General features: G+C 57.2%; 1 protein-coding gene across 2 annotated transcripts; it reads right to left on the bottom strand.

Moving 5' to 3' along the window:
- Nucleotides 1–236: 236 nt before the first annotated feature.
- GNA15 (G protein subunit alpha 15) lies at nucleotides 237–22,493 on the bottom strand. 2 transcript variants are annotated; one of them, XR_013554368.2, is made up of 8 exons: nucleotides 21,967–22,493; nucleotides 15,481–15,665; nucleotides 10,592–10,746; nucleotides 9,577–9,705; nucleotides 6,352–6,481; nucleotides 5,109–5,262; nucleotides 2,268–2,622; nucleotides 237–1,551 (listed from the first exon to the last, which is right to left on the bottom strand). XR_013554368.2 is itself a non-coding variant. In XM_078443644.2 (7 exons), exons 1-7 carry the CDS (start codon nucleotides 22,109–22,111, stop codon nucleotides 2,396–2,398), a joined length of 1,125 nt encoding a protein of 374 aa, XP_078299770.1. In that variant the 5' UTR covers nucleotides 22,112–22,493; the 3' UTR covers nucleotides 1,709–2,395. The 2 variants fall into 2 exon arrangements, 1 of the variants encoding a protein (XP_078299770.1); XM_078443644.2 differs by lacking the exon at nucleotides 237–1,551 and having other exon boundaries at nucleotides 1,709–2,622.
- Between the last annotated feature and the right edge of the window lie 987 nt (nucleotides 22,494–23,480).

Here is a 23,480-nt window from a genome sequence, read left to right as displayed (position 1 = left end):
TCCCTCTTTCTCTGCCCCTCCCCCATGCACGCACGGTCTCTCTCTCTCTCTCTCTCTCCTTCTCAAAAATAAACATTAAATTTTTTTTTAACAAGAAAACAATTTTTAACAGTTGCTTCTGGAGGACGAGACCTATGAAAGCAATAACGTCTTGAGCCCACAGAAGTCCCAGCGCGGCTTTGCCTCACCTCCCTGTTTTCGTAGGTTTGGTATTTTCCACGATCAGAAAAAAAAAAAAAAAAAAGGTTTTCAAAGGGTTGGGCGACCCCTCAGCCAGGGACCCGACGCCCACAGCGGTGTCACACCGGTCTTCCTGCTACGATGAGGGGCAAGTGGCCCTTTGCTTCTGTGGTCCTGCCCCCTGAAGCCCGCCAGCTCAGCCTAATCTCGAGGAAAGCTCCAGGCAAACCTCCACCGAGGGACGATCCCCGAAATACCTGCAGGGAGATCTGGAGTCCTCGCCCCCGATAGCTGGGCACGTGACGTCATTGTGACCTCACGTGACCACATTTCCTCATCGGAAATAGGGTCTTTGCGGGTGTAATCAAGTTGAGGCGAGGTCATTAGGGTGGGCCCCCATTCAGTACGACCGCTGTCCCCTCTGAGGGGGGAAAACGTGGACACACACGGGAGAAGGGGCCACATGAAGAGAGGCGGAGATACAGGAGGGACTGAGCCAAGGCCAAGGGGCGCCTGGAGCCCCCAGAAGCTGGAAGGCGCGGGAAGGGAAGGATCCAGCCCTGGGGTCTTTGGAGGGAGAGAGCCCTGCCACACCTTGACTTCTGCCCTCTAGAACTGGGAGTAAAAATCTGCCATGAAGTCACAAAGTGTGTGGCACTTTATTTTGTGGTCCCGGGAAACCAAGGCAATCCCTGCCCAGCGTGCTTGAAAACTGCCAAGCTCATGAAAATCAAGCCAGGGGCTTCTATCTGTCTGCCAGATGCGATGCTCCCCGATTCATGAATCTCTGAATAAAACCAAGAAGTTCTTTAAAATTACCAAACATGGGCAACTCAGTCGGTTGAGCGCCCGACTCTTGATTTCAGCTCAGCTCGGGATCTCAGGGTCGTGAGATTGAGCCCCGCATCGGGCTCCACCAACAGTGTGGAGCGTGGGTAAGATTCTCTCTCCCTCTGCCCCTCTCCCCTCCCCCCTCTCTAAAATAAAATTAAAAGTTAGAAAAATTTTAAAGTACCATATTAACGTAAGATGCGAACAGTAGGGGACACTGAGTGTGGTTTCGTAAGGCAACTCTGTACTTAGCTGCACAATTTTTCTGTAAATGGGACTATTCCGAAACATAAAGTTTATAGGTTTAAAAGTAAAAGGCAAAAAGCGTTGGATGAATCCGTTTCTCGGCTCTGCCATCTCGCAGGCTGGAGCCTTCGTCAGATGATTCCGTGTCTCTGTGCCTCGGTTTCCTCATCGGAAAGCAGAGGTGGGCTGGCTTGTGACCCGCCGGGCCCTGAGGGTGGCGGGAGACCGCGGTCCCGGGTAAGTGGAGCCATCGACGTCTGAACCTTCACCTTCATCCGAGGTGGGTGGGGGCTCCTGGAATTTTGGGGTAACAACACAGGGTGGGCTGACGCGTCCCACACGTCCACACGATCGCTTCCCTCCTGCTCCGTGGTGCCACCCCGCCTGGGACAGGCGCCCCGAGAAGGGGCTGCATAGTGATAAACAGGACGACCCTAAGAAACCACAGCTGTCCAGAATGTCGTTTCTTTAATGTCCTGCGAGGGGCGCCACAGAAGGGGAGGGAATAAATACAGAAGGGATGTTGCGGTGCGCCCGGCCCCCAGCCTGGGAAGCGGGGGGATGCCTGTGGGCCTCAGGTTCCCTCGTCTGTAAACAGGGCAGGACACGCTGTGAGCCTCAGATCGTGAAAGGGACAGCGTTTTCCGGGGCGCTTTTCCAGCCGGGAACAGGAAGTCCCCGCGCCACCCAGGCCTCAGCGGGTCGGTGCCGCTTCCTGTCCGCTAGGGGGCGCCAGAGTCCGGTCCCTCGATGGAAGGCCCACTCCCGCATCACGGGGCTGGGGCAGCACCTCCGCGGAGGTCCCGGCCTCTGCCCAGGAGAGATCCTACATCCTCTGCTCGCCCCACTTTTCCCCCCACCCTGGCATCCCAAGTGGCCCTTGCCCTCCCTTTCCGAGGAGGTAAACTGAGTCAAGGGGGGGGGGGGGGGCGGCAAACCCAGGGGCTGTCCTAGCGAGGGGCAGAGACAGGAGGGGGACGACGACCCGCCGCCGTCAACCTCTGACTCACTCACAGCCCTTCGGCCACCTGGACCTGGGGCCCAGCGACAAGCGGCATCTGGGCTCCCTGAGCACCGGTCCGCCCGCAGGTCCCGCCTGCCACGCGCGGGTCTGAGCCCGGGGGCAGCGGGGCCTGGCTCACAGCAGGTTGATCTCGTCCAGGTAGCGGGCCAGGACCGAGTCCCGCACGTCCTTGAAGACCTTGCGGATGTTCTGCGTGTCCGTGGCGCACGTGTAGTGGCTGAAGAGTCGCCGGGAGCGCGGACCCTTCCTGCCCTCGTCGGCGCTGTCCACGCAGCTGGCGTACATTCTAGTGTACATGTCCAGGATGAACTTCTTGGCTGCCTCCACGTCCTGCTTCGGGCCTGGGGGAGGGGAGGGGGGGATGCGCAGTCAGGGCACGGGGCTCGTGGGGCAGGAGGGAGAGTCTCCTGGGTCAAGGAGGGGATCTGGAGACCCTGCTCCACGCATGGACATCAACGGGGCTGCAGGCGCCCCAGGAACCACGCGCCGTGGTGCAGGCCGGCGCCATCTTTGGTTTTTCTAGAGGGTCACATGACTATCAGGTCCAGCCAATGGGATCATCGAGGATGGACTCAGGTGAGTCACATGACCTGGAACGGACCAATAAGACTTGGCCCTGGGACTTCAGGCAGAACTGGGTTAAAGAAGGAAACCCTCTCACTTGGCTGGGCTTGCGGCTAAGGGGATGGGAGCCTAGAGCTGCAGAGAAAGACATTCCTGAGAGGTGCAGAGGGGTAAGCCGAGGCCAAGAGAAGGGGAGGGGTGGCCACCCTGGTGAGGCACCTGCCATGCTCAGTCTCTCTCTCTCTCTCCCAAGCACAATGTGGGCAAGGGCTTCTAGAACCCAAGCCCTGGTTCTCCTACTTACTCGTTGGGTTGCCTTATATGTTAGTCCATGTTAGCGCTGTGAGCCTCAGTTTCCCCATTTGTAAAATGGGGATCCTAACAGTCCCAAGCCTCCCAGAGTCGTGAGGATTCAATGCACTCATGTGGAGGGCTCTGTGCTCCATAATCAGAATGTTATTCTGATTCTTCCAGACAGGCAGGGTACCCAGTGGTTAAGGCTGGTGGCTCCGGGTCCGGACAGCCTGGGTTCGAATCCTGCCTCTGCCACCCGCTGGCCGTGTGACTTTTGGCAAGCGATTGCGCCTCTCTGTGCCTCAGTTTCCCCACCTCTATAGCGGTGAGGAGGAAGAGCTCCGCTGCACAGGACTTTTTAACGAGGATCAAATGAGTCCACACGTGAGGGCGCCTCTGGCAGCGTTAGACACTTTAGCCGCTGTTGTAATCACAAACGTTATTCAGTACAGAACAGGCAAGGACTGAGACCCGGAAGTCGGCAGAGTACTGCAGCCCCTTTGGCTGGGAGAAAAAGGTGAGTCATGAGCGTTTCCTTTGACATGAAGGAAAACAGTCCCTCAAAACTATCCACTTTATCCCCCTCCCCCCCGACTCTCCAGACCATGTTCCCATTCCCAAGGCCGCCCAGCCGGGAAGGGAACAAGGGGCGTCCGCCATGCTGGGACAAGTTGCCATCTGTCTCTCGGGCCCCTAAGTCTTCCGGGTAGGATTGGCTGAGATTGGCCTCGTGGGCTGCGAGACCTGACAAGGCCAAGCGTCACGCCCGTGGTGATGTCACCGGGCTTAAGACCTTCATCTGCCACGGTGCTTGTGTACTGGGGTGAACAGTGTTCCCCCAGATCCACGTCCCCCCAGAACCTCAGAATATGACCAAGTCACCTCATTTGGAAATAAGGTCTTTTCAGATGTAATTGGTTAGCTTGAGCCATAGAATGAGACGGCTGTGACCATCCGGGACCTCTGAGGCCACCACGTCGGGAGCAGAGGCTTCCCCCCACCCCACCCCCCGGGCTGACGTCTGGCTACCCTGAGACAGCCATGCTGCGTCCTCGCAGTGGCCCTGGGCGGAAAGTGCTAGCCAATACACCCCTTCCCGGGACCCTCCGAAACCCCACCTCCCCTCTGCGGGATACACTGACCTGTGCCCGACTCCCCCGTAATCCTCTCTAGGCGGCCAGGCCCTCGCCCCTCCGTCTGCGCTGACGGCTCGCCCCCAAACCCGCTCAGTGGGGTCGTCCTGTCCTGATTCACGCGCAATTGCCGAGACGCTGCACAAACCTGTTAGCTACAAGCACCGCAGGAGAGAGGGCTGCTGTGTCTGTGAAGACGTTGTGTTCTGGAAGGACTTGTTCGAAGGTCAGGCACCTATTTCCTTGGTATTCTGCTAACCGAGGGGGCGCCTGTGTGGCTCAGTCGGTTGGGCGTCCGACTTCAACTCAGGTCATGATTTTGCAGCTCGTAAGTTCGAGCCCCACCTCGGGCCCCCCACTTTCAGTGTGGAGCCCTCTTCGGATCCTCTGTCTGCCTCTCTCTGCTCTCTCTTTCTCTCTCTTAAAAGTAACAATTAAAACAATTATTCTGCTATCTGATTAGACATAGATGCAGTGACTATGAACGACTCAAAAAAAGAAGTCTCGAAAACCTAGGCAGAGTCTGGAAAAGGTTGACACCCTCCGGGTGTGGCTCATGACGATGAGCTTGACAGCAGACCATGTGCAGAGAATCTGTAACACCTGCCTCTTTAGAACCCCTGCTTGAAGCAGGTGCTTCGGGAATGATGGCTGCCATCTCCCCCCCACACACACAGAGGGGGAAACTGAGGCTCACGGCTTGGGTCTGGAACCCAGGTCTGTGTGATTCCCTTTGAAACTCCACTGACTCCAGCTGGGGCAGGGTGTGGACCAGCATCTCTCCTGGGAGCTGCTCGTTGGAGCCGAAGGGCTTAGAGAGTTCTAGAACCACTCACCCTGGAAACTGGGGAAGTAGGTAGCCAAGTGGGAGGTGGAGATCTTCTCCTCTAGGATGTCAGTTTTGTTGAGGAAGAGGATGACGGACGTGCTTTTGAACCAGGGCAGTTCCAGGATAGTGCCGAACAGGGCCAGGCTCTCCTTCATTCGGTTCTGTTCGGGGGGGGGAACAGGCAGACCATGGCTCCAACACGACGGCCACCTTGGTCCAGACACGAGCCCTCCCCCACGTGGAGAGGGGGCTGCCAGCCTACCGTCCGGGAGCTCAGGGCTCCCCGATTCCCGGCTGTGTCGGAGGGGGTGGCCCACGCTTTTGTGTGGCCCGTACTGCTTTGACTAATGTCCCCAAGTTGACGCCCCTCTGGAACCACAGAATGGGACCATACTTGGAAATAGGGTCTTTGAAGATGTAATTAGTTAAGAAGAGGTCCTTCTAGATTGTCGCGTCTGGTGGCAGGTGTCCTTTTAAAGAGGGGATGTTTGGACCCAGATACGTGGGGAAAAGTCCATGGGACCACAGGAGGCGGAGATGCGTAACGGGTGCACAGAACAAGGGACCCCAAGGGTGGCCAGTGACCCCCAGAAGCGGAGAGCGCCTGGGACGGTCTCCCCCGCAGGCTCAGGAGGACCGAGCCTGGCCAACGTGCGGATCCGGGGTGTGTGGCCTCGGGCGCTGGGAGAAAAGTCTCCGTGGCTCCGGCCCCCCCGGGCTGTGGTACTTTGTTAGGACAGCCCAGCAAACTAGGACGCCTCGTGTGGCTGCCTTGGAGCAAGCTCTGTGGCAGAACGACCTCAAATTCGTTGTGTGATTCGGTCTGAAAGTCAAGACGATAGCCTCTGACCCCCGGATCCCCAAACTGTCCGTGTGGAACCATAACCCCTAAAAGCCCAGATGTCGGAAATGGGCCGGGTCTTAATTAGGAGAAGAGCTCACAAAAGAGTGTTGTCCAGCCTTTCGGAATAAAAGCAGGACACTGCCCCTGAGGCAATGACCCATTTTCCCAGGCCAGCTGCCTTGCGCTTCCTGGGGGGGGCTGCGTCCAGGGGCTCCGGTGTCCCTTTGTGTGTGTGCGTATCTGTGTCTCGGGACGCAGCGCTCTGACCACGCAAGAGTGGGGGGCGGGATTCAGAGCCACGCCAGACACACCCGGACCCCATCAAGCGTGGCCATGGGCTGTCCTGCTCGGCTGCACGCCTGGGGGCCAGCAGGAGGCGGTGCCCCGCACCCACGGAGGACCTCACCTCTTGGTTGTTCTCCTCTAGACACTGGTCATACTCGCTGAGCGAGGCCAGGTAGATGAGGGCGATCACGTTCTCAAAGCAGTGGATCCATTTCTTCCTTTCCGACCTCTGGCCCCCGACGTCCACGATCCTGCCAGGAGCCATCCCGGGTCAGAACTCAGACCCCATCAGGGCCCCGTGACACGGCACCCCAGACAGCTGGGACACGTCAAGACCAATATTAATAGCAGCCAGAATCTGTGCCAGCTACTGGGCCAATGCCCCTTGTGTGTTATTTGCCTTTCACCCACCCCGCAAGGTGGGTGTTACTATTTTGCCCATTTACACACGAGGAAACTGAGGCACGGGAGGGGGACATTTTCCCGGGCTTCTGCCCCGGGCTGCCTGATTTCTGCCCCCGTGTTAGAGGACAGAGGGTCAGACACATCCGGAATCTGCCCTGGTTCTGGCTGGCTGGGGGGGGGAGGGGGGCGGCTAGGGGGGGCAAAGCGCAGAAGAGCTCCAGAACTCAGTTTCCCCATCTGTGAAATGCGGCCACACGATCCTGGCTGGACAACGCCATCCCCTCGGTGTGTGGCCCAGGGTGAAAGCCCAGCCTCCACCCCTCCCCCCCCCCCCCACACACACACCACAACAAAGCCTGAGCCCTCCCGCCTTCCTGTTCTCTCTCTAAGAAATGTGGGTCACTGATAACAAGCCCTGCGTCATTTCCCCGGGGATGGGACTGTTACACAGGCAGCCAACAGGAAATGCCAGAAGCCTCGGAGCAAGAAGGGACTTGCCCCTTTGTATGGACGGGAAGCCAAGGCTAGTGCCTGTGGCTCCTGATCCGACAGACCAAGCAACCCCTCTTGTGCCTCTTCAGACCCCCTCCAACCCCAGAGCGGGATAGGGGTGCAGTGGCTACAAGTGGAGCTTAGCGGACTGAGATATATGTGGGGTAGGTTACTTGCCAGCCTCCCATCTCCTAATCGGATCCCTCTGATCCTTAACCCCACTGATTAGCTCTCTCCTCACCTAGGAACACACTCAAGGGTTCTCACTTAATAATCAGCACCTCAGCCCAGCCTTTCCTGTGACTTCCCCAACCTCTACCTTCATTCCTAAACTTTTACCAATCTATCCACCCATCTATCCATCCGTCCATCGTCCATCCATCCAACCATTGAACCATCCATCCATCCATCCAACCACCCACATACTCTTCCGTCCATCCATCCACCCATCTATCCATCCGTCCATCCATCCATCCATCCAACCATTGAACCATCCATCCAACCACCCACATACTCTTCCATCCATCCATCCATCTATCCATCCATCCAACCACCCACATACTCTTCTGTCCATCCATCCATCCATCCATCCATCCATCCAACCATTGAACCATCCATCCATCCAACCACCCACATATTCTTCTGTCCATCCATCCATCTATCCATCCATCCATCCATCCATCCAACCATTGAACCATCCATCCATCCATCCATCCATCTATCCATCCATCCAACCATTGAACCATCCATCCATCCAACCACCCACATATTCTTCCATCCATCCATCCATCCATCCATCCATCCATCTATCCATCCATCCAACCATTGAACCATCCATCCATCCAACTACCCACATATTCTTCCATCCATCCATCCATCCATCCATCCATCCATCTATCCATCTATCCATCCATCCAACCATTGAACCATCCATCCATCCATCCAACCACCCACATACTCTTCCGTCCATCCATCTATCCATCCATCCATCCATCCATCCATCCATCTATCCATCCATCAAACCATTGAACCATCCATCCATCCATCCAACCACCCACATACTCTTCTGTCCATCCATCCATCCATCCATCCATCCATCCAACCACCCACATACTCTTCTGTCCATCCATCCATCCATCCATCCATCCATCTATCCATCCACCCAACCATTGAACCAACCATCCATCCAACCACCCACATACTCTTGCGTCCATCCACCCACCCGTTCACCCACCCTCCACACACCTATACATACATACACTCACCCATCCATCCACTCATTTATCCTTCCATCTTTCCAACTCTCCTCCCACATTCACTAACTTCCACTCTGATCTTGAGCTGATCATCGCTAGCAAAGCAGGGGAATCAAACTCAGCGCCTAGCCTTGTGGGGCTCTCCGTCAGGGGAGGAGACTGGTGGCAAACAGATAAATTATGAGCCTTCCTGGTGAGGACTATTGCAAAGGCCAGAGGAGCACGTTTGGGGTATCAATTCAGGACAGTGTGAGACTCAGTATGGGTGAGGTGAGCACAACCCCTGTGTCCAGTCCTCACCCCGCACCCTCCACAGCTCCCTGCCATCAGCCCACAGACACGGAGCTTGTTAAGGTCACTGATGACCCTCTAAATGCCAATCCCAGAAGTCGCTTTTCCTGGTGTACTCTTCCCGACCTCATCTTTAGTCTTCGACGCTGGCCGTCACTCTGCCTGGACCCCTTGCTGCGCTGGCCACTCACGCCTCTGCCTTCCAGCTCAGGCCTGTGTGTGTCTAGCCACCTCCCAGATGCCCCAGATCCCTCAGACTCAACGTGCCCCAAAGGACATCATTGTCTAGTCTAACACCCCCACGCTGCCACCACCACCGTGACCTGACATTTACCCCATCACCCAGATTCTCTGCTCCTTGGGCTCATCTGGTCCTGCCCATTCTACGTCGGAAACAATTTTTGCTCCATCCCCTCATTTCCATCCCCGCGACCACTGCCCTGGCCCTTACCAGCGCTTCCTGCCTGGATCATGGCTCCCGCCCACTCCTGAGTCCCCTGACCTCCAGCCTCACCCCATCAGGGGGATCACCCTCTGAGCTTCCCCAGGCCCAAATCGATCCCTCTGGAAAACCGCTGACCACACAGTCTCCGTCTCCTCCTACCCAGCAGCCCTTCAAGTTATCCGACTGAACTCCTATTCAACCTTCAATGCCCCAATACCAATGTCCCCTCCTTCAGGAAGACCTGCCCTCCTGGACCTCTGGTGGCCTCATTCTGGGCTCTTCCAGGTCCCACACCTGACTGCATGGGGACTCCAGGTGTCTAGATCCAGCTCAGCCTCCTTCAGCCTGGAAGCCGCTTGAGGACCGGTACTGGGAAACTCCTATTCATCCTTCAGGGCCCCAGTTCCTTTGCCCCCTCCTACAGGAAGCTTTCCCCAGCTCCGGGCCGTGGGCTCACCGCAGGTTGGTCTTCTGCACGGAGAAGCAGTACTCATTGATGCCGGTGGTGGGCATGCGGCTCCGGAGCACGTCCTGTGCTGTGGGGATGTAGTCCTCCTCGGTGATGCGCTCCAGGTGGGACAGGTAGCTGTGGAGTGAGGAGCCCTGAGGCCTAGTCTCGCAGCCTCCCTTTGTTTCTCAGACCCCCCTCCAAAGCCCAGAGACGACCCCGCGGGGGGAGGGGAGCTGCTGGGGAGGGGCCGGACCTCTGGGTCTGCAAGGAGCCTGGGAGCATCACCCTGAGGCTGAGGGAGCACGGGGCGAAGCAGCCTCACCCTCAGAACAGCAGGACTTCAAGGACAGCGTGAACTCAAGGACAGTGTCACCGGGGGAGGGGTGTCACCTTGGGAGAGCTGTCACCCCCAGGAGTGACGCTGTCCCAAGAAAAGTGATGGCCTGGGGGCGCCTGGGTGGCGCAGTCGGTTAAGCGTCCGACTTCAGCCAGGTCACGATCTCGCGGTCCGTGAGTTCGAGCCCCGCGTCAGGCTCTGGGCTGATGGCTCGGAGCCTGGAGCCTGTTTCCGATTCTGTGTCTCCCTCTCTCTCTGCCCCTCCCCCGTTCATGCTCTGTCTCTCTCTGTCCCAAAAATAAATAAAAAATGTTGAAAAAAAAAAAAAAAAAAAGAAAAGTGATGGCCTGGGAACAGGCTGCAGCTGTCAAATCGCCCTCAACGCCCAGCATCGTGCCCAGGGAGTGTCACTGCGTGGTGATGAGCACTGTCCCCCCAGGAACGATGTCACCCTAGGAGCTGTGTCCCCCCAGGAACGACGTCACCCTAGGAGCTGTGTCCCCCCAGGAACGACGTCACCCTAGGAGCTGTGTCCCCCCAGGAACGACGTCACCCGGGAGCAAGACCATCCACAGCACCTCCCGCAGTGGGAGCCAACCAGCCTGGGCCCCTTCTGTCCCGGGACGAGTTCGCCACCGGCTGCATCTGGGCCCCACACCTGCCGCCCCCGAGCCCCGCACTCACTACACGGCCGAGTCCAGCAGGTGAAACTCCCGGCGACGCTCATAACAGGCCCGGATGCCGGCGTCCCTCCACAGCCACTGCATGGCCACGGCGCAGCGCTTCTCGAAAGTGGTCACTTTGTAGGGGTCCTGGCTCATGACCAGACTGGCGTGGTGCTGGGGAGGGAGGGACGGGGCGAGTCAGACATCCCCGCCAGCCACTGTGCCCCTCTGCGACGGAACGCCCCCCCCCCCCTCGCCTCTGCTCCTTCCTTCGCGCCCCACTTTGTCCCCAGATGGAGGGCAGAGGGGCAGCAGAGAAGGCACGTGCAGGGACATCAGTTCTGCATCTTTGACGCTCATGAGGCAAGTCACTACAGGTGCCCTCACGACAGACGGGTAGCGTGATGAAACAATGCGTGCAGGTCCCGCGGGGAGGTCGAGGCACACGCAGCCGGAGCCGTGCGCCCGCCGGCCCCTCGTGCTGCCCCTCCCCTGCCTCCACCCGTCCTCCTTTCCTTCCAGCAGGGACGGCGGCTCAGACTTCCGCCTTGGCCCGTGCACGTGGGTGCGTGTGTCCGCGTGGGCACGTGCGTGTATGCTCGTGGGGGTGTGTGTGTGCCTCTGTGCCTGGGAGTGTGACCACGAGGGCCACCACTTCTACTGAGGTCCTCGCCAGGGCCACCCAAGAGGGAAAGGAAACGAAAGGCGTCAGGTTTGGAAAGGAGTATGTCGCACGGTGGTTACTCGCCGAGAGCATGGCTGCACGTAGAAAGTCCAACACAGTCTAGCGATGAGCTGTCAGAATAAACTAGTTACCTTGGCGAGATCAACAGACACACATCCGATGTGTGGCTTATATATTAACCACTAACTGGTGGACGTTTTCAAGAATTTAAATCCCATTTACAGTATCAAAAAAAAAAAAAAAAAAAAAGATCTCAAATACCTAGGAATAAATCTAACAACACACGTGAAATCTCGCCACGCTGAAATATACAAACATCACGAAGAAAAAAATTGTTTACTAAATGTTTATTTGTGCGAGCCGGCGCACGCGTGCGAGCGGAGGAGGGGTGAGGCGGGGGGAGAGATGATCCAAAGTAGGCTCTGCGGGGCACCTGAGTGGCGCAGTCGGTTAAGCGCCCGGCTCTTGATTTCACCTCAGGTCATGATCTCACGGTCTGTGAGTTCGATCCCCGCATCGGGCTCTGTGCTGGCAGCATGGAGCCTGCTTGGGATTCTCTCTCTCCCTCTCTCTCTCTCTCTGCCCCTTCCCTGCTCATGCTCTCTAAATAAAGAAAGAAAAAAAGAAAACATTAAAAAACAACAACATAGGGGGCTCTGCACTGTCAGCACAGAGCCCGATGTGGGGCTCGAACTCGTGAACCTTGAGATCGTGACCTGAGTCAAAGTCGGACGTTTAACCGACTGAGCCACCCAGACGTCCCGCTAAGGAAAAAATGTAAAGGATCTAAATAATTGGAAGGCTATGCTGTGTTCGTGGATTGAAAGACTCAGCATTTTTAAGCTACCAGTTCTCCCCAAATTAATCTACAGATTCCATGCAATTCTACCAAAATCCCAGAAAGGCGTGTGTGCGCGTAAAAACTGACAAGATAATTCTAAACTTAATGTAGAAATGCAAAAGGGCCCGGAGCAGCCGACGCCATTCTGGAGGACAAAGTGGAAGGATTTCCACTCGCAGGCTCCGAGACTACGTATTAGGAAGCTGCAATCACTAACATGAAATGATGTTCACTCAAAGGCAGAGGTATTGACCAACAGAACAGAACAGCGAGCGTTAACAGATCCAGGCACATCTGAACACCCGATTGATCACAAAGACGAGACTGTGGTACGGTGGGAAAAATGTTAAGGGGCACTGCCACCATTGAATAGCTGCACCAGGAGGATAAAAAAGGAAAGAAACGTGATCACACCCTACACAGGAATCAATTCCAGGTACAATGTAAATCTAAGTCTGAAACAATAAAGCTCCACTTAAAAGATAGCAATAGATGGGCACCTGGGGGGCTCAGTCGGTTGAGCATCCTACTCTTGGTTTCAGCTCAGGTCGTGATCTCCCGGTTCGTGGGTTCAAGCCTCGTGTCCAGCTCCATGCTGACAGCACAGAGCCTGCTTGGGATTCTCTCTCTCTCTCCCTCTCTCTCTGCCCCTCCCCTGCTCCCATGAGCATACTTTCTCTCTCTTGCTTTCTCAAGAATACATAAATAAAACTTTAAAAAACAAGTAAGTAAAAAAAGTTAAAGATAGCGATAGAGAATTTCATCATGACCTTGAGGGGGAAAAACATCTCTTAAGCTGGCTACCAAAAACAAACAAACAAACAAACAAACAAACAAACACAAAAAGCAAAAATCCAACAACACACCAGTAAGCAGAAGACTGACATAATGGACTTCATTAAAATTAAGAGCTATTCATCCGGACACCATGCAAACAATTAAGATGCAAGGTATGGATGGGGAGAAAATATTTACAAAATACACAACAAAGTGCTCTCTTCCAGAACATACAAAGAATCTGCTATAAATCAGTAAGAAAAAAAAAAGGGCAAAAACAAAGCCAAAAACAAAAATGGGCGAAAGATTTGAACAGTTGTTTCACAAAATGGTATATCCAAATGTCCGATAAACCTGTGAAGAGGTGTGCAGCCTCCTTCTTAAAAAAATTTTTTTTTAACGTTTATTTATTTTTGAGAGAGAGAGAGACAGAGCATGAACGGGGGAGGGTCAGAGAGAGAGGGAGACACAGAATCTGAAACAGGCTCCAGACTCTGAGCAGTCAGCACAGAGCCTGACGCGGGGCTCGAACTCACAGACCGTGAGATCATGACCTGAGCCGAAGTCGGACGCTTAACCGACTGAGCCACCCAGGCACCCCCAGCCTCCTTCTTAATCAGGGAAATGCAAATCAGAACCACAATGAAATACCTCCAAGAACCCACCAGAATGGCTAAAACGAGCCGACAGCATCCAATGTTGGCAAGGATGAGTGGCAACTGGAACTCTTCATGTACTGCTGGCAGGAGTGTGAAATAGTCAAGTGCTTGGAGACGGTCTGGTGTCTCCTCCTAATCTAATCTACTTTATGATCCAAATCTACTTCTACACAGATACCCAACAGAGATGTGTAGGTTTTCATGAAACACGTATGATAGAAATGAACAAACCACAACTATGCCCCCAAAGATGGAAGAAGTACAGACATACTGAGCAGTGTCAGAAGCCAGACATGCGAGAACGTTCTGTATAATTCCATGTATGAGAAGTTCAAAAATAGATAACCCCAATATAGCTGCTGGTTACTCCTGGGGGGTAGTGATTTGGGGAAGGAGCCTCTGGGGACACGTTCTGCTTCTCGTCCTGGGCAGCGATTACACACGGGCACTTACGTTGTGATGGCTTCACTGAGCTTGTGAACTGGCTTCTTCAGCACGTGTGTTAGAGCTCAGTTAAAACCGCTATTCTAGGGGCACCTGGGTGGCTCAGTCAGTTAAGCATCCGACTTTGGCTCAGGTCACGATCTCACGGTTTGTGAGTTCGAGCCCCGCGTCAGGCTCTGTGCTGACAGTTCAGATTCTGTGTCTCCCGCGATCTGCTCCTCCCCTGCTTGTTCTCTCTCTCTCTCTCTCTCTCTCTCTCTCAAAAATAAATAAATATTTTTTTAAAACCCACAAGTGCTGGCGAGGCTGTGGAGAAATTGGAGCCCTCGTGTGCTGTTGGGGGGAATGCAAACAAGTGTGGAGGGTCCTCAAAAAAATTAAAATAGAACTACCCTATGATCCAGCAATGCGACTTCTGAGCGTTTACCCGAAAGAATTGAAATCAGGATCTTGAAAAGATACTAACATCCTGTGTTCACTGCAGCACGAGTCACAATAGCCAAGGCGTGGAAACAACCTAAATGTCCATCAAGAGAATGTGGTGCATGTGCGCACACACACACACACACACACACACGGCTATGGCTGAGCCTTAAAAAAAGAAGGGGAATCCGCAATAGGTAACGACATGAATGAATCTGGGGGACATCACGTTAAGTGAAATAAGCCAGGCACAGAAGGACGAACACTGCATGACCCCACTTGCGTGAGGCTTCTAGAAAAAGCAAACTCATGGACACGGACAGCGGCATGGGGCTGGGGCAGGGAGATCTGGGCATCTGCCACTCGAGGCCGTAACCTTCTAGTTCCTCAGGAGGACCACGTGCGAGAGGCCTGCCGGGAACCGTACCGCACTGTGCACACCCCCACTGGTGACGAGGGTGGAGAGCGTGGGAGGTGTTCCTGTGACACGTGCACACAGAGCTGCCCGCCCCGAAGCCGGACTCTGTCGCCGGTCGATGGTATTAACATTGCTACAGCAAAGCGGGTGCTGGTTTGGGACCCCCCACCCCAGGCCACCCCTGTCATCGCAGGGCCCACAGGACAGCACGAGAGGGGGGCTGATGCCGAGTTGCCTGGAATGCACGGAAACTCCTGGGGTAGAGTTGACAAGACCTGGGGACCCAAGAAACACGGCCCTGTCCCAGGTGTCCAAAGGGACATGGCCCTGAACGGAGGGTTCTATGAGACACGGCCCAGACCTGTGGTTCTGAGGGGACATAGTCTTGATCTGGAGGGTCCGAGGGGACATGGTCCCACCAGGGTGGGGGTGTCTGAGGGGACTCGGCCTGACAGGGTGGGGGCGTCTGAGGGGACGCGGTCCTGCCCCGGAAGTTGTGAGGGGAAGATGTGTTGGGCTTTGGGGTCAGAGGGCACGCATCCTGCCCCGGGGGTCCTAGTGGACACAGCCTGGGCCCGGGGGGTCGGAAGGGACGGGTCCCACCCCCAGTGCCACAGGGCCACCAGCACGCGGCCCCGGCCCGAGCCCCCCGCTCGCTCACCCTGCTCTCGGGCCTGCTGAACGGAATCTGCAGCCAGTCCATGGCCTCGATCATGGCCTGCATGGACACGAAGATGTTCTGGTAGATGAGGGGCCGGAAGCCCTTGCGCTCCTCCTCCGAGTAGCCCGCCCCGTGGATGATGCGCATCTGCTTGATGAACGTGCTCTTCCCGCTCTCGCCGGGGCCTGGGGGGGGGGGGGGAGGGGACACCAGCAGCTCAGTCCCAGGGGCTCCCGCCACCCGCCACCCCGGGGCTCCAACCCCGCTCCGGAACCCTGGGCGAGCGCCTTCCCCTTGCGTGCCTCAGTTTCCCCTGCTGTCAGAGCCTGCCTGCGAGGAGAAACGAGTGCCCCGTAAGAGGCCCCGGGGGGGGGGGTCAGCCAACCAGGGCGCGAGGGGCCAGCCAGCCGGCAGCCTGTGTCCGCTGCCCAGCAGGTTTTCAGTTTGCACGACAGCTTTCACGACTCAAATGCTTTCTGTGCTTGTGGGTTTGACATTTTTAAACGATTGAAAGGAATTAAAAAAAAAAAAAAACACGAGTATTTCATCACATGTGGAGCTGGTCTGGAATTCCTGTTTCGGCGTCCCTAAATAAAGTTTTATTGGCACACAGTCACGGCCATTTGTGTCCCCATGGCCTCTGGCTGTTTGCTCGCTCCGGCAGCAGAAGCGGGCAGTCCGAGAGGGTCTGGCCTGCGGGGCCGAAAATACTGAGGAACAGCAAAAAGGCTGTTTGGCTGGAGCAGAGTGGGGGTGGGGGGGGGAGGCCAGGTGGTGCGGGGGGGCTGGGGGCCACGCGGAGGACTCGGGCTTTTACCCCAGGGAGGTGGGAGCCCTGGAGGGCTATGGGGAGCGGGGCACCCGACCCAGGTCCTCGAAGGTGTTCTGCGGTGGCCGCTGCAGGGAAGACAGACTGCGGGGGCGAGGGCAGGGGCAGGGCGTCCGGGGTGGAGGTCTAGGTGAGTGACGACGGGGGCTGGACCCGGTGGAAAGAAGACATTCGAGAGATATTTGGGAGACGGACTAAGAAGGCTTCGCTGATGGACCAGAGCGGGCAGAGGGGTCCTTGCAGGGCCATCTACACGATTCACGGGGCCAAGTGCACGCCGGGGCCCTTCTGAGCCCAGGGCACTGTGGGACTGCCCGGGTCCCACGCCCAGAAAAGCCAGCCCTGGGCTTGTAACAATAACACTTAGATCTTCGGTAGTCCCGGTCTGGAAGCTCAGAGAGGAAGGCTCAACTCCCTGCTGCCTGAGCCCTGGCGTGTGTGTGTGTGTGTGTGTGTGTGTGTGTGTGTATATGTGTGTGCGCCTCTGTTTTCCCATCTGTAAAATGGTGTGATAGCCAGGCAGGAGGGGTGGGACCGGGAGGCTCCTCCCACAGCTCCCTGCCCCGCCCAGCTCCTGGGGGACCCTGGCATGGGGTCCTTCCCGGCACAGGAGGGGGGACTGGAAGGAGGAACAGGAAGCAGCAGGAAAGGAAGGGGTGGAGCCCAGAAAGAGGAAACAGTCGGAGGGAGCAGAGTGGGGGTGGAGGAGGCGGAGAGAAGAGAGGGTGCCCCCCCAGGAGCTCCGTGTCCCCACATATCTGTGGGCAACAAGGGCAGGCCTGGGGTGACACCAGGTGTGGTTAAGTCCACTGGACTCGAGGTCCAAGAACATGAGTTGCTCTGGGGCACCTGGTGGCTCAGTCGGTTAAGCGTCGGAGCCTTGGTTTCGGCTCAGGTCACGATCTCGTGGTTCGTGGGTCCGAGCCCCGCGTCAGGCTCTGCGCTGACATCGCGGAGCCTGCTTGGGATTCTCTCCCTTCCCCGCCCCCTCTCTGCCCCTCCCCTGCTCCCACACTCTCTCTCTCAAAATCAATAAGTCAACTTACAAAAAAAAAAAAGGAGCGAGACGGAGGGAGATGGAGAAGAGAGGAAATATGGTAAAACACCAACATTTGCAGAAGAACCGGGCGCAACGTTTCAGTGGGTCTGAAAGCATGTCAAACGGAAAAGTTAACCGAGGGGAAAAGCCTGACATGTGACGCGAGATGCTGAATGGGAAATTGGAACAGAAAAAGGGCCCCCGCAGGGAACCGGCCACATCCCAGGCCCGGAGCGCCGCTCACGGAGCGCAGTCGTGAGGTTCCGAGGGAGCTCTCCCACTGGGACAGGTGCACCGGGGTCATACGAGATGTCAACACGGGGGAAGCCGTTTAGTAGACGGGAACGTCTGCTCTGTCTTTGCCACTCTTCCGTACATCTAAAAGTATTCCGAAATAAAAAGTTTCCCCCCAAAAAACACCCAAAACACCCCCGCGCCCCGGGTCCACAGCCTGAAAGTCTCCAACAGGGAGCCGTATGGGTCTGAGATCGCCTGACAGAAGGACGGCTCTTGGCCCACTCTTCATATGGGCAAACTGAGTCCCAGATCGGCTGATGGGCTTGCCTCGGGCCAACGCAGCCGGTTAAGGGGCCAAGCTGGGACTCAGACCTCGTTCTGTCCGAGTGCAGAGCTCATGGGTTAGCGGTATTAAACGAGAAAGTTCCCCATATCCATAGTCACCGCGAGCTTGATTTAACTCTTGGTGTCCGGGCCAAAATACCCCGTGCCTGTCCTCAGCCAACCCCCCCCCCCCAAAGAGTCCCACCGGTTTGCTATTTGCAAAAGACACCCGGGAATCAGAGAGGTGGGGTGATTTTCCCGGGGTCCCACAGCTAGCAGAGAAGCAAGGGAGTAAACTCGAGCCCTGGTGGGTCCTTCACTGACAAAACGGGCTCCGGCCAGCCTGCCGGGTCAGGCACCATCAGAGTATCGGACAATGAACGTCATGTCCACGTCACGTGTCCACAGACACTCGGGAGCCGGACAGGTCCTGCGGGGGCTGCGGGAAGGGGGACCGAGACGAGCGCAGGGGGCCACACCCTTTGACCTCCTTCCCAGTAGCCTTTCAACTCTCAGACCTCGGGTCTCCCCCAGACATGTGGGGACCCATCAAAGGTCACACAGAGCAACGGCTGACTTGCGAGGCACTGATTTTCTTCTCTCCTGTGTCGTTGAAGGAAAAACAAAAAAAATCCTGGTCGCCACCCACAGCATGGATTTTGTGACTCATGAGTGGGTCACAACCTAAAGTCTGAAGACTCCACTGGGTGGAACCCTCTCTTTGCAGCCCGTGACTGTCCTGAAGCCAAGGAGGATTCTGGAACCTCTCCAGCCCCAGGTTCCCGGTCTGCTGCGGGAAAGTCCGCAAATGGGGCTGGGGGCTGCAGGGACAGCTCTTCCCACCTGGTGGGCCAGAGGGGTAGGGCCTGCTTCCTCCTGGGGGTGGAGAGGAAGGGGAACCTGGCGGCTCCTTCCACAGCGGAAGGCCGCCCCAGACCTCTGATGGTCCAGGAGACGGGGCCAGGGGGACATGCTGGAGGGCAGGAGGCTCAGCTTCTAGGTCCAGCTCTGGCTCAGCCTGGCTGCCGACCCCAGACCAATCCCATCACCTCCCTGGGCCTCAGTTTCCCCATCTGTCACTGGGGTGCTGTGGCTTTTCTCTCCAGAGGCACATTCACAGGGAGGTCAAATGCATGGGCTCCGGAACCAGAATTCTAGGTTCCGATCCTGGCTGTGTGACCTTGGGCAAATCGCTTCGCCTCTCTGGGCCTCGGTTTCCCCACCTGGGGACAGGAGCGGTATCCACCTCAAGCTCTGTGGACAGAGCTGGCTCCTTTAATGGCTTCATTCTGACGTTCCCCCCCCCCCCCCCAACATTCTCCAACACGCCAATCGCTTCCTGTCAGGGACAGACTCCCGGCCCCTCAGCCTGCTTCCTCAAAAAGACCAGCCACCTCCAGGAAAAAATAACTTTTGGTTTCAATTCCTGTTTTCAAGAAGGGAGAGAGGTGTGGAAGCAGCCCTTGGGGCTGGGGGGTAGGGGGTGGTCAAAACCACAGTCCACAGCGTGGTCCACAGGGCCACCATCAGCGCTTGGGAACACGAACAACCTCCCTGCCCCCACCGCACACCAGCAGAAGGGGCTTCCTGGTGCGGGGAGGGCTGGGCAGTGGTCAGCGTGGTGTGGCACCAGGGACCTTCCCAGCTCTGGAAGATGCAGTGCAGCTCCAGGGGAAGTCGCCCCAGAGACAGGATTCCTTCATTCGCTTATTCATTCATAAATTACGCTCTGGGCATCTGTTCTCTGTCAGGTTCACTATGCTCCCTGGGCCGGATGCTGGGGACAGAGGCATGAACAAGAAAGACACGGTCCCCACCTCCGTGTAACTGGAGAGACAGACAGGAAAGAACAAGTTAAACAAATCTACAGAACGTCCGTACGTGTCCTGAAGAAAGGAGGAAGGAGAAGGACCGGCCGCCTTTGTGGTCAGGGAATCCAGGAAGACTTCTCTGCGGAGGTGACACACGAGTTGTGTTGCCTTGAGTGACAGCACCGGCCGCATGGAGGCGTGGGTGACGCCGAGAGCCACCGGCAGGGAGAACAGCAAGTGGAAAGGCCCTGAGGTTCGGATACATAAACTCGAGGTGTGCAAGGAAAGATCGCCAGCATCGGTAAACGTCCGTGCCGGGTGGATCGAGAGGAAGCGAGCAGACAAACAGAATGAAAGATGGACGCTTCACATGTCCCTCAGGACAAGGGAATGGGGCACACGATTGATTCCCATACCTTCGACAGCTTCGAAGAAAGGGACAAGTTCTTTGACAGACATCGATCACCAAAACTGACGCAAGAAAAAACAGATAGCCTAAGTAGCCCTAATAATAATATTATTAAAAGCCCTAATAATAATATAATAATATGATACATCATATATCATACATCCTCTTCCTGTAATAGCCCACCTAGTCTGAAGATGTCACATAGAGATAGCAATTAAAGTAATTAAATTCTTTAATTAAAAAAATATATTTTATTTATTTTTGAGAAAGAGGATGCAAGCAGGGGAGGGGCAGAGAGAGAGGGGGACAGAGGATCCAAAGCAGGCTCTACACTGACAGCCGAGAGCCCGATGTGGGGCTTGAACTCATGAACCACGAGATCGTGACCTGAGCTGAAGTCAGACGCTCAACTGACTGAGCCACCCAGGCGCCCCAAGTAATTTAATTCTTTTTTTTTTTTTTAATTTTTTAATGTTTACTTATTTTTTGAGAGAAAGGGAGAGACAGAGCGTGAGCAGGGGAGGGGCAGAGAGAGAGGGAGGCACAGAATCCGAAGCAGGCTCCGGGCTCCGAGCGGTCAGCACGGGGCCTGACGCCGAAGCTGGACGCTTAACCGACTGAGCCACCCAGGCGTCCCAAGTAATTAAATTTTTAATTAAAACCTTCCAGGCTCAGATAGCCTCACTGACGATTTTGCCGAAGCTTCAGGAAAATGAAATAATTGAAAAAAGCAAAGAAGGCAAGGGCCTGTGCCAAAGGATCGCAGGAGGAAGTTGCAGGAGTTGGGGTCTGAGGGGCCAGCCACGGGGCCATTGAGACCGTCCCCATGCCAGGTTCCTTGGAAAACTAAATGGGGGGGGGGTGTCTTTTCCATAAAAGACTAGAGTCAGAAGGGCCCTAATTAAGGTGCAATCTTGGGGGCCCCAGGCTTCTACACCCTCCTCTCCACTCCCCAGGGCCCCCCTACCTCGGAGGCAGGGAAGAGTGAGGCCGCCATACAGATGGCCGGCCTCCTGGCCCAGGGCAGGCAGATGTGACTTCCGGACACCTGAGACCTTCCCTGGTGTCCCCCCCCCCCCCCCCCCAGGGCTCAGGATGTCCCGGGAGCCCCTCTGAGGCTGGCATCCGGAGGGGAAGCCCGCAGGGCCCCAGGGGTGGAGGGAGTGGACACGCTTTGGGGACAAGACTCTGCGCTTTGGGAGGCCACAACCTTGGAGCCTTACGACCTGCCGCCCCCCGTCACTCTTCCCTTCCACCCTGGTTTATTTTCCTCCTCACTCTTCTTGCCGCGGGAAATTCTCTCTCTGCTTATTGGCTTCTGGGCCGTCTGTCTCCCTGTGGGCAAGATGAGGTCCCCGGAGGCAGGGACATCGCCCATCTCGGTGGCTGCGGCGCCCGCCCAGAGAGTTAGTCGATACTTCTCGAATGAATGAATCGGTGAGCCAGTGGGTCACAGCCCGCGGGCAATGCCCGGGCCCAGGGACTCCCCCGCGAGCCCGCCAGAGCAGGCGGGGGCCAGGCCCTCCCCGGGCGGCGTGGGGCAGACAGACAGGGGGCAGGGCCCTCGGCGGCCGACGGGGAGGCCCGGAGGCCGGCTGCACGCCTGGGCTCATGGCCCCCTTCCCCTGACGCCAGGGCAGAGGCCGGCAGGGCACGCGGGGCCTGCCCCCCCCACCCCCCCCCTGCACAAGCCCCTCCCGGCCTCCCGCTGCCCGCACCTCGGGGCGAGGACCTGGTCTCTCTGGGCCTTAGACTTCTCGCCCCCGAGTGGGTCAGGCTCTCCCGGCCCCGTGGGGTCCCCGGCGGCGTCCCGTGCGCACCCCACCCGCCCGCTCACCCAGAAGCAGCAGCTTCAGCTCCCCGCGGTCCCTCTTCTTCTGCTCCAGCAGGATCCTGTTGATGTCCTGGTCGATCCGGGCCGCCGCCTTCTCATCCTCGGTCAGGCAGCAGGGGCAGCAGCACCAGGTCAGCGAGCGGGCCATGGTGGGGGCCTCAGCGGGCACGAGGCGGCATGGCCCCGCCCCGGGGAGGGCTCCCCGCCCGGACGGCCGTCGGGCGTACCGGGGCCGCGCACCCTTCTTGGGGGTGGGGGTCACCCCCGGGGACGCCGACTCCCCGGCCTCGAGCGCCCGGCGAGGCCTGGGTGTCCGGCGGGCGCGGGGCGGGCGGCTGGGGGCGGGAGGAGGCGCCCAGGAAGGCGCGGAGGCTCAGGGCTCCCCGCCCATCTCCAGACCCGGCCTGCCCTGCCAAACTGGTTGAGGGCGGGTGCCCCCCGGGGAGGGCGGGGTGCCGGGAGGAAGGGCCCAACCACAGGGTGCAGTGAGCGTCCCCGCAGCGCCCCACCGGGCCCTCCTTCCTCATTCTGGAGAACGGGCAGACTCCATCCTCCCGGGGCCTCTGACGCCGCCTCCAGGCGGGCCCCGGGCGCACCCCTCCTTCCCCTCCGCGGAGCCGATGAGGGGAGGTCGAGAGGTCGGGGCAAGGCCAATGAGGATCTTTTCCGAAAACGGGCGGAAGCCAGGGGGCTCCCGTGGAGGGGCCGTCTCAGGTGCACGGCGCCCCGACTTCCCGTGATCCCCAATGGGCAGATGCAACACTGAGGCACAGGGCCAGGAAGTGAGTTGCCCGGGCGCCGGGCGGAAGAACAAGACGGGGCCCGGAGTCTGCTGTCGCCCACAGGGCCCCAGGCTCTCAACGCTGACCAGGCAGCTTCCTTCTTCCTTGCGGACGAGGACCGAGTGCCCACTGTGTGCCAGGGACAGTGCCGAGCACAGCAGGGCACAAAGTGACAACACCAAGCCTAACATTCTAGATGGAGACGCAGATAAGGAAATACCTGTTTAACATTCAAGGCTGTTGGATGATGGTACATTCCGAGCGAAAAAGAGAGCAGAGCAGGGGGTAGGGCACGCTGGGTGCTTGGGTTGGGGCTTTAAATAGGGGTCAAGGAAGGTCACCAGGAGGGGGAGGCGGACAGGCAGCCTAGGCACAAGGGGACCTTGAGGGTCTAACGTGCGGTTCAGGGACTTTCCCCACAAGGCCATGGGGCCACCTGCCCCTGCCCCCTGGGCCCCCGGGACCCTAGAAATAGGACGGTGACACATGGCTGCTTTCTGGATGGGCACTCACAGCCAAAGGGGACTTGGGTTGTCTCCAATCCAGCAGATCTTTGCCCTGTTTGACGGTAGAAACCCCGCTTTGAGAGGTTCTAGAAGGCTCTAGAAAGTTCTGGAAAACCCCTCCCGCTGGAGATACACATAATTCGGGACACCTCTCGGATGGCACCAGCAAGGCTCAGAGAGGGTGAGTGATGTGCCTGGGGTCACACAGCGGCAACCGTCAGCCCTCCCC

Source organism: Panthera onca, chromosome A2, assembly GCF_046562875.1.
Source record: "Panthera onca isolate mPanOnc1 chromosome A2, mPanOnc1 haplotype 2, whole genome shotgun sequence".
In the NCBI taxonomy this organism is placed as follows: domain Eukaryota; kingdom Metazoa; phylum Chordata; class Mammalia; order Carnivora; family Felidae; genus Panthera; species Panthera onca.
Note: the sequence above shows the minus strand (reverse complement) of the source record. Positions and strands in the feature narration are given on the sequence as shown.